The 11,227-nt window shown below is 43.6% G+C and overlaps 1 protein-coding gene across 1 annotated transcript in view; it reads right to left on the reverse strand.

Annotated features, from left to right (window-relative positions):
* Positions 1-3,336: 3,336 nt before the first annotated feature.
* CUNH12orf45 (chromosome unknown C12orf45 homolog) overlaps positions 3,337-11,227 on the reverse strand; it is an 11,586-nt gene continuing 3,695 nt past the window's right edge. Inside the window, exons 3-4 of the mRNA XM_008843138.3 lie at positions 6,129-6,265; positions 3,337-3,579 (exon numbers count right to left, since the gene is read on the reverse strand). Of these exons, the coding sequence (XP_008841360.1) occupies positions 3,358-3,579; positions 6,129-6,265 (359 nt within the window). The 3' untranslated portion in view covers positions 3,337-3,357. The remainder of the gene's footprint in view (positions 3,580-6,128; positions 6,266-11,227) is intronic.

The raw sequence follows: 11,227 nt of genomic DNA on the forward strand, positions 1-11,227 counted from the left end.
CCTCCTCCCGCCAGGCACCCCCAACATGCTCCCCTCCCTCAAAAGGCTTTTGAATAAACTGATTCCTGTGGGGCATGACACGCAACTGTGTATTCCCAGCACCAGTCTGTTTTAACAGGTAACTGCTCCTGAGGGCTCGAGCTGGCTGTCACATGACAAAAACAATCCTGACATGCAATTCTAATAGGTTTCAGATCCCAGTCTTAAGAGGTGTGAGCCGGAAGGTACGAGTCTGGGAGCACCAATTAACTAGCTGCATGTAAGTTCAAAAGCAGGCAGAAATCAATACTGCATCTACTTCACTGACAATAAAACCAGAATATCTGATAAAGTGCTACACTAAAGGACTTTTTGCCAAGTTTTTTCCTGATGTGACACAGAAACCAGACTATTAATATGACTCATACAGTTAAACAGCAGCTCAAGTTTAGATGCCATACATGTATGAAGAATGCTTCCAGAAGCCATAAGGTTGTTATATAAAAACCTTAGTGTCTGGGGTGGTCTACCTCTCTGTAAGTTGTTGACCACGGAGATCCCAGAGGTCCCCACACCATAAATACACTTGACACCATCCATACTTATTTGTGTAATAGAGCTGAACAGTCATTCCCTACTGCTGAAGCAAGTACTCTGGCTTCAAGAGAAGGGGACACCAACCGGGGTTTAAAATACAAACTTCCCGCCTCCATGATTACTGTTAAGTGTCAGAGGGTGCTCTTCAGGTCACAAAGGGGAACTGTCATTTGCTGTTTGGCTTGGCTATAGACCGCAAGTACTTGACTATTAGCATGTTATGGACGCAGGCAACATCCTTCCAATACCTTGTACAGACCACTCCACAAGAGGGTATTGATATCTGGTACTAAAAGCCACATCAAAAACTTGGAGCCAAAAAACTATTATGCCCAAATGAGGAGACTGCCTCTGTCGTTAAGTATGTGTCATGAAATTATCCTCTGAATTACGTCCATGGAGTCATAATGTCACTACCAACTGTCACCAAAGGGAACCACTTCTTGCAATGGGAAGCAACCATGGCAGCAACCCAAAACATCTGTTTAGTATATGGAGGGCTCACTCTAGTCAGGCTGGTATGCCCTGGAATATTTTGCAACCCCCCATCCCTGCAAAATTGGGAAAAATTTTACAGGGTATCCCCCAAACCATTACAGTTCCTCCCATGTGAACATCAATAAAGCACACCACAATTGCATTCTACATGTGAGGCCCTGGTAGCAGGAATGTATAAATTGAATGTGGCTCACACATGCTACTTTGCAAAAATGTACTAACTTGGATTGAACCTAAAAATGGGCCTTTATATGATTATGACCCACTGTGTCCAAAAAGGCAGAAACAGCACATTGTGGCTATCTCCCAAGAGCCCCAAAAGGGTACAACAGGCGGGGGAAATGAGGCATGGTGACACCCAACATTTCCTTAGAGCTTTCTCTTCTCCAGCAGAGGACTATGAGGGGACAAGTTTGTAGCCACTTCAATAAAAAATCCTTCGCTCTTTTATGTCCTGTTCATGATTTTGTGGCTTGGCATTCACCAAGATGTGAACCCATTATTACAGAAATACCCACTTACTTTATTTAGTCCCTAAGCAGGAGCTCTAGATCAATAATACAAATAGCACTGGCCAAGTTTACTGCTAAACTTGTGAACCATACCCATACAAGTACGTTTCTGCTAAACAAAAAGACCTCACAAATGAGGAAAAATAGGTCCACAAGATGGCTCTGCGTTCGCTCCCAGCTGCTCACAGACCTGGTGTGCACTCACTGACACTTGGAGCTGTGCTTCCATAACAGATGAGGCAAAGTAACTGGTGCTTTGACCCACTTAGAAGAGGGCGCATGTGATACGGACCATACAAATGTGTAGGATGCTTCTTCCCCCTGGTTCAGGGCACCATCCTGGAACCAGACCCTTTGGATGAGTGTGTATCATTTTAGTGCAAGTACCCATGACTGCAGTCTATTCTGTTGTTGTGGTCCAGCAGCCACAACAGCAGCCCAGTTCTCAAGGCGTAACAAAAAATGACCATAACCTCTCTTTCTAAGATTCAAGGACTATGGAAGAAGAGGCAAAAAAAATGTAAGAACTGGAGAATGGGATGGAATATGGGAGAACTAGTTATGGAGGCCTGATACCCTGACAGGTCTGAGAGAGCAGCTAACGTTGACCACTGACTAGAAATCCTGGCTGACAATGGAGGCAAAGATAAACATAAGCAACCAACACACTCTGTACATCAATAGATGAGATAATGGACATTGAAGGTCTACCATTTTCTCCAGATAACAGGCCCATGGTTCTATAATCAAGCATCCTCCTGGGGTGATTGTTAATGACTGCTCCTTTACTCTTTGCTCATTCACCCCATTCTTCCACCCCACCCCTTGCTACCCTTAGATAAAAAATCCAGACTGGTAGGACAGTGAAGTGCTACCTGAGTCACCCACTGCCCTGTGAGTAATCACAAAACTCTTCACTTGGCACTGGAATCATTCTTTGGGCTTTGGGTACTGTTCTGTTTCAAAGAGAGATGATTCTTCTAGCTCTTTTGACGTGAGTCCACATTCATACAGTAACAAAGTTTATTTTTATAAACACTGAATCCCTCTTTTTTTGGTCTTTTTGAGAAAGGGTCTCCCTGTAGCACCAGCTGGCCTGGAACTCGCTCTGTAGACCAGGCTGGCCTTGAACTCACAGAGATCCAGCTGCCTCTGCCTCCCAAGTGCTGGGACTAAAGGTGTGCGCCACCACGCCCAGCTTAACACTGAATCTCTCTTTAGTTTAAGAGCACAGATTAGTCTACCCTCATAAAATGTCAAAGTGCTATGCATTACAAATCTTGAAAAGGAAACTTTGGTTTTTCTGAATAAAATACATCCACCATCACGTTAAATAAGGAGGTCATTATTCTGGGCTTGTCTCTAGTACCAGTCCTTAGGTAACAAACTGCAACCTGCCTAGGACAGAAAGAAGCCGAAAACTTAATTTGGAGGGCGCGAATTTTCTAACGAATAGTTGGGTTTGAGCACATACAAGCAGATTAGCTTCACCAAGTCCTTGAACACCAGCTGTTCAGACCACATCATATTAAGCCAGAGCCTGCATGCACCTGTCAACTTATTTCTTCAGTATTTCCCTTTTCAGGTATTAAAGGGTACTACTCTCCCTGCAGTGAAACTCTGCACACTTTCCATTCTGAGTGCTCCCAGAAGCAAGAACTTGTCTTAATTAAGAGTACCCTAGGTACCTGAAAGCAAATCAGCCTGGGAACTGTACCCTTCTCTCAGAACTGGCAGTAGGCAGTACCTGTTTCTTTTCACATCACTTATTTCACTGCTTCTTTCTTTTACTTGCTGGACTGTCCAAAACTTCAATCTTGCCTTTGACACTTTCTGAATTCGGAAGCTTAAAGTTCTCTATGGTGACTTCAGATGGGATACCATCGTCTTCATCCTCAGACTCTGAACTGCCCTCTGAATCATCTTGGGAGCTCTTGTCCGAACTGTCCTCTTCTTTCAAATCAGACCGATTCATTTCAAATAAAGCCACATCCTGTAAAAAGTATCAGGTTGAGTAATCTACTTCAGGGAAGTTCTCTAACATGTTTTAATACAGCAAAATAGTGGGCTGGAGAGAAGTCTCAGTGGTTAAGAATGCTTAAAACTTCTTCCAGAGGACCCCAGTTCAGTTCCCATTACCTGTATCAGGAGGCACACACCACCTGTAAGTCCAGCATCAGGGGATCTGACACTTTCTTCTGGTCCCACAAGGTAGCAGACACGGACATAGATATGCACATATAAATAAAAGTAAATCTTAGGGGTTGGAGAGATGGCTCAAGAGGATAAGAGCACTGGCTGCTCTTGGATAGGACCCAGGTTCAATTCCCAGCACCCACATGCTGGTTAACAATCATTCATAACTCCAGTTCCAGGGGAACCTGATGTCATCATCTGACCTCCTTGGGCATGGCAAGACATGGGTGCACTTACACACATGCAGGCAATACACTAATACACATAAAATAAAAATAAATCTTATAGCAAAGCAAAATAAAGCAACATAAGAAAGACCAATATTAAATATAAATACTGGAACACAAATATTAGGGAGTATGTTTAATGTGACACAGCAATTTCACACTTTCAGGTGCCAAAATCTACTTTAAGGGCAAAGCCAGCTTTAGTTGTGTTTCACTAACTTTTTTTTTGTTTGTTTTTTTTTAAATGGTCTTTGTGAGACAGGGTCTCCCTGTAGCCCCAGCTGTCCTAGAACTCACTATATAGACCAGGCTGGCCTTGAACTCACAGAGATCCGCCTGCCTCTGCCTCCCAAGTGCTGGGATTAAAGGCAAGCGCCACCACACCCAGCCTACTAATGTCTTTAAAAAGTCTTGCTGAGTGGTCTGGAGAGATGGCCCAGTGGTTAAGAGCAGTGGCTGTTCTTGCAGAGGATCCAGGTTCGATTCCCAGCACCCACACGGTGGCTAAAAATCATCCATAACTCCAGTTCCAGGGGATTTGGACTCTTCTGACCTCCACAGGCACTGCACGACATGAGTGCACTTACACACATGAAGCCAATACACTCAAACACATAAAATAAAAATAATGGGCTAGAGAGATGGCTCAGCGGTTAAGAACACTGACTGTTCTTGCAGAAGACCTGGGTTCAATTCCCGAAACCCACATGGCAGCTAACTGTCTGTAACTCCAGTTCCAGGGATCTAACAGTCTCTCTGTCCTCCGCCAGCACTGCATGACAAGGGTGCACTTATCTGCATGCAGGCACAACACTCATACACATAAAATAATAAAATATTTTAAAAAACAAAATATTTAAAAAGACAAAACAAAAATAAAACTTTTTTTAAATTATTTTATTATGTGTATGAGTGTACTGCCTCCGTGTGAGTGCACCCATGTCGTGCAATGCTGCGGAGGTCAGAAGAGGGTTTCAGATTCCCCAGGAACTGGAGTTAAGGACGATTCATAGCCACCATGTGGGTGCTGGGAATAGAACCTGGGTCCTCTGCAAGAGCAGTCAGTGCTCTTAACCGCTGAGCCATCTCTCCAGCCCCAAATAAATTTTTAAAAATTATTTTTTATTTTATGTATATGCGTGTATTGCCTGCATGTAGGTAAGTACACTTGTGTCGTGCAATGCCCGAGGTCAGAAGAGGCTGTCAGATCCCCTGGGACTGGAGTTACAGACAGTTGTTAGCTGCCAGGCGGGTGCTGGGATTCGAACCCAGGTCTTCTGTAAGAACAACCAGTGTTCTTAATCACTGAGCCATCTCTCCAGCCCCAGAATAAATAAAACATTTAGAAAAAAAAAAGGCTTGCTGAGCATAAAGCACTCACAAGTGCTTCCCAGCACTTGGAAGACAGAGGCAGGTGGCTCTCTGTGAGCCTGAGGCCAGCCCTTCTAGCCTCTGTAGAAACCTGCACAAACAGGTTCATACAAAATTAGCGCTTGGATATAAAATGGAAAACCTCACGTTTCTTGTTTTATAATTCCTATTTATCTCCCCGCTCCTTCATTTTGTTTTGGGGACAAGATCGTGCTACACATAGCCCAGTCCTACATTTGACCTTACCTCACACTGGTCAAGTTAATACAGACTATCATGCCCAATATTCACTTTATTTTTTTCCTTTGATTGTTTAGCTATTTCTTAGCTTTCAGGTTCTATGTTTTTCAGGGCTGGTAAGATGGTTCAGCAGGTAAAAGGTACAAGAAGAGTTCAATCTCCAGAGCCCAAGTGAAAGTAGAAGACAGATATAGTGGCTCATGCCTTTAATTCCAGCAGAGACACAAGAGGCAGGTGGATCTCTGTGAGATTGTGGCCAGCCTGGTCTACATAATGAGTTCCAGGCCAGCTGGGGCTACAAGAAAACCCTTCTCAAAGAACCAAACAAAAAAGCAACAGCAACAACAAGAAAAAGAGTAGGTAGGAGAGAGCGACTCTACAATGTACAGCCCAACCCCCATCACTCACAGTCACACGTGCATATACACACGTAAAACTAACATTTTTTCCCCCTTCTAGTGATAAGGACAGTGCTGACATCACCCTATGAAATGGAAACAATTGTTACCATTTGTATAACGTTTCCAGAAGTTTCATCAATATTTTCAATATTGAAATGGCCAGGTGGAGCAACTGCCATTTCGGTTCGTAGCTTTTCGTTGGCCTGGGCCAGTTGTGGGAGAAAGGTCTGTACTTGGTCCAGTACTGTGGAGAGAAGATATGGCATGTAAGCATGTTAGTAAATTCTAGAATCCAGAACTCCCTGTAAAATGCCTCAGAACAGTAATAAGAACAATAAATCTTTCTTCCACTGTTCATTTCTATCCACTTCCGAACTACCTTTCTTTTGGGGGTGGTGTTAGGGATTAACCCAGGGCCTTGCACATGCTAAACCAAGTGCTCTACCAGTGAGCTACATCCCCAGCCCCTCTTCTGGAATCCTAAAGTAGTGAGACTACACAACTCGGCAATCTCTAAAAAAAAAATTAGGTTTTATTTTATGTGTATGAATATTGTGCTACATCTAAGCCAAGTGCACCACGAGTATGCAATGCCCAGAGACCAGAAGAGGGTGTTGGAGTCTCTGGAACTGGAGTTATGGACAGCTGTAGGCAGCCATGCAGGAGCTGGAACAGCCTATGCTCTTTAAGCTCTTTAATTGCTGAGCCACCTCTCCAGCCCCAATTATCTCTTTATGTTTTCTGATTTTCCTCTATCCCCAGAAGTTTAACTCCTAGAAGACAGCATTCAACAGTGACTGAACAAACAGGCAGAAATGACTCAATGCTTAAATGTACCCCAGACTTTACCTCAGGCTAGTACTCCAACTTTACTTAAGGCTAGCAAAGTTATTAATAGAATCCCATTTCCACTTGGATTTCAATTACCTGGACCTTAATTAAGGAGTTGCTGTCGCCTGCCCAACTGCCCAGTGTCTGTCCACCTTTCATCTAACAATGTTAACACTGGCCTTCCTCTTACTGCTTTGAGACAGAGGGTTTGCTAAGTAGCTCAGGCTGGAATTAATATATGGATATAATTCAGACTGGCCTTTATGTATGTATGTAGTTCAGATTGGCCTCAAACTCGACATCTTCCTGCCTCAGCATATCATATACTGAGATGGCAGGTGCACAGCACCACACTCTACTTTCCTTTAAAGCCTGGGTCACTGTTGACCACTCTTATTCCTCATCCAGAACATGCCTACATATTCTACCGGCTTGCTTGCCCACCACAATGTGCTCCGATACAGACACTAACACAGTAAGTGGTCAATCCAGGTCTTTCATTTGAACTGTTGAAAAAGAACTCAGGGTAAGCAGATTAAGCAACCCTGGAACTTCTCATTAACTAGCCCATGTGCCACAGTTAGGGGGGAACCTGTGCTAGATTAAACCAACACCAAGAACAGCAGAGCTGAGACAAGCAGGGGACCCTGATGACAATGGGCACCTGGATGCAGGAAAACTTATGGTTACCGACCCTCAGTTCTTTCATCCCAATAAAGAGTCGAGTGTTTCTGACTTTCTCTTAAGGCAACCTTAGTTTTCACTCATTTGCAATTCAGAGTCCTAATTAATACATTCAATTTCACCACTGTAAACCCAAGTGTGCTCACCTAGGGGGTGGTTAACTGCCAGGCACTGTGCTAAGCATAGAGGAGTCAACAAGGGACATCAATTTCTTGATCAAATGAAGGACAGGACTTAACTACCCACTAACAGGTTGTCAAAACTTCTTAAGAGGCCTGATGTGGTGGCACCAGCCTTTAACCCCAGCACTATCCAGGCAGAGGCAGGCAAGTTCAATGCCAGCCAGGGCTACACAGTGAAACCCTGTGTCAAAATAAGAATTAAAAAAACTTAAGCCAGGCTTACCCGGGCCTGGCCCGGGCCTGGTGGCTCATAACACTGATTCCAGTACTCAAGAGGCATATCTCTATGATATCAAGGCCAGCCTGCTCTACATAGTGAGTTCCAGGTAAGCTGGAGCTACAGGGAAACCTTGCCTCAAAAAAAAAAAACAAAAAACAAGACAAAACCAAACAAAACTTAAGCCAGGACCAGCAATATGGCTCAGTAGGTAAAGGTACTTGCTGCCAAGCTTAATGACCTGAGTTTAATTTCCGGAAGCCACACTATGAAAACAAAGAACTTACCCCACTCAGTAACCTCCAAATGTTTTGTACACACACATATACACACAGAAAATGTAATTAAAAAAAAACTTAAGTCAATGATGGTTCCACAACGTATGACTAAAATGTCCAGAGTACAGAAGACAATGATGAAGGTCAAGCAAATGCCATGTGACACCGGAGGAAAGACAGCATCTTCAATACACAGTGCTGGCAAAGCTGGGTCTCCATGTGGAGAAAAATGAAATTAGACACTACATAAAAGGCAACTCCAAAAGACTTAAAATGCTGAAACTGTTAGATGAAAACACGGGTAGCACCTATAAGACACAGGTACAAGAAATGACTTTCTTTTTTCTTTTATATATTTTATGTGTACAAGTGTATTGCCTGCATGTATGTGAGTGTACCCGTGTCGTGCAATGCCACAGAGGTCAGAAGAGGGCTTCGGATTCCCCTGGAACTGGAGTTAAGGACGGTTCGTAGCTACCACGTAGGTGCTGGGAATCGAACCCAGGTCCTCTGCAAGAGCAGTCAGCGCTCTTAACCACTGAGCCATCTCTCCAGCCCCGAGATATGACTTTCTAAATCAGACCCGTCACTCAGGAATTAAGGTCAACAATTAACAAACGGGACCCTATTAAACTTAAAGGTTTCTGCGCAGCAAAGGAAACAACCAATTGAATGAAGAGGAAGCCCACAAAAGTGGGAGAAAATCTTCACCAGCTATATACATCTGATAAAGGACTAATATCTAAAATATATAAAGAACTCAATAAACAAAGAAAAAAGTACACAAATGACTCAAAAAAATGGGCTGGGGGGGTGCCTGAAAATGGCTCAGTGGCTAAGCCACTGTCATTGCAAGAGGACACAGGTTCAGTTCCCAGCACCCTAATGGCCACTAACGACCTTCTGTAACTCCAGTTCCAGGGGATCTGATGCCCTCTTCTAGCCTCTGCAGGCATTTCAAGACATGGGTGCACTTACATTCAGACAAGGCACTCATACACATACAAATAAATTTAAAAACAACAAAAAAGGGCTATGGATCTGAGGAGAGAGCTCTCAAAAGAAGAAATAAAAATGGCTAAGAAACATCTTTAAATTGTTCAACATCCTTAGTAAGTAGGGAAATGAAAATCAAACCCATTTTAAGATTTCATCTTGGGCCAGGCATGATGGCACACGCCTTTAATCCCAGCATGTGGGAGGCAGAGGCAGGCGGATCTCTTTGAGTTCAAGGCCAGCCTGGTCTACATAGTGAATTCCAGGACAGCTGGGGCTACTGGGAGACCCTGTCTCAAAAAAGACCAAAAAAAAAAAAATTTCATCTTATAGGGCTGGATGGCTCAACAGCTGGGAGCACTGGCCGCTCTTGCAGAGGACCCAGATTTGATTCCCAGCACCCACATGGTGGTTAACAACCATATGTAGCTCCAGTTCCAGGGAATGTGACACCATCTTTTGACCTCCATGAGCACTGCACAACATGGGTGCACTTACACACATGCAGGCAATACACTCATATATATAAAATAAAAATAAAAAAATTTTTTAAAAAAAGATTTCATCTTACCCCAAACTGGCTAAAATCAAGAGAACAGATGACACCAAAGGCTGGTGAGGATGTGGGGAAAGGGAAACCCTGCTGGTAGGAATGCAAACTGGTGTAACCACTGTGAAAATCGGTGTAGAGAATTCTTTAAAAACTAAAAATAAATCAACCATGTGATCCGGTGATACCACTCCTTGGCATACACCCAAAGCAGGCTGCTGGAAGGGCTCTACAAAGTGTTTTATGTTTTCCCCGAGACCTCCCTTAATGCTGGCACACACTCAAGAATAAACAGTAGCTCCCATCCTCTCTTTAATACAAAGAATGTACAGAATTTTTTTAAAAAGGTATTTTTTGTCTCTGCAAATTCAAATTTATAACCACAGACAGAGGAGTCTGTCCTCTAAATTTATGAACCATGATTCTCGTAAACTATTTCTGTGGTATTTGTAAAAACAATGTGTTCAACCCTGAAACTAAGCCAGTTCTACTTCTTGACTCCAGTATATAATATCAAGCGTCAAAATGCCCAGGGGCTGGAGCTCAGCAGCTAAGGATGAACACTGCTCCTGTACAAGACCCAAGTTTAGTTAATTGCAGCTCCAGTGGCTACAACACCTCATTCTGGCCTCTGCAAAAAACTACATTCATGAGCTTATGTGTGTGCACGCATGCACTTGTATGCACACATACTTAAATCTTAAAAATAAAAATAAGCCCAGCTACATAGTGAGTTCCAGGTCAGGTGGGGCTACAGGCAGACCTGTCTCAAAAAGTAGTAAAAGTCTAGTACCTGGGCTGGAGAAATGGGGCTTAGCAGTCAAGAGCACTGGCTGCTCCTGCAGAGGACAGGAGTACAATTCCCAGCATCCACAAGGTGGCTAACAACCATCCTAACGCTAGTTTGAGGGGATCAGACACCCCCTTCTGACCTCCATGGCAACTGCATGACTTGGGTACACTTATGTACATGCAGACAATACACTCATAAAGAAATAATAGGCCAGGCGTGGTGGCGCACGCCTTTCGTCCCAGCACTTGGGAGGCAGAGGCAGGCAGATCTCTGTGAGTTGGAGGCCAGCTGGGGCTACAGAGAGACCCTGTCTCAAAAAGACAAAAATAATAATAATAGTCTAGTACCCAATAAAAATATTACCAAACATGCAAGTAATCAAGGAAATATCTGCCAGGTGTGGTGGTGCACATCTTTGATCCCAGGACTCAGGAGGCAGAGGCAGGTGGATCTCTGTAAAATCAAGGCCAGCCTGCTTTACAAGATGAGTTCCGGGCCAGGGATTACACAGAGACCCTGTCTCAAAAAGACCAAAAACTAAAAACATAAATTTAAAAAAAAAAATTTTTTTTTTCTTTCTCTCTTTTTTTTTGGTCTTTTTCGAGACAGGGTCTCCCTGTAGCTCCGGCTGTCCTGGAACTCGCTATGTAGACCAGGCTGGCCTTGAACTCACAG

Source organism: Nannospalax galili, unplaced genomic scaffold, assembly GCF_000622305.1.
Source record: "Nannospalax galili isolate Female #2095 unplaced genomic scaffold, S.galili_v1.0 scaffold39, whole genome shotgun sequence".
NCBI lineage: Eukaryota > Metazoa > Chordata > Mammalia > Rodentia > Spalacidae > Nannospalax > Nannospalax galili.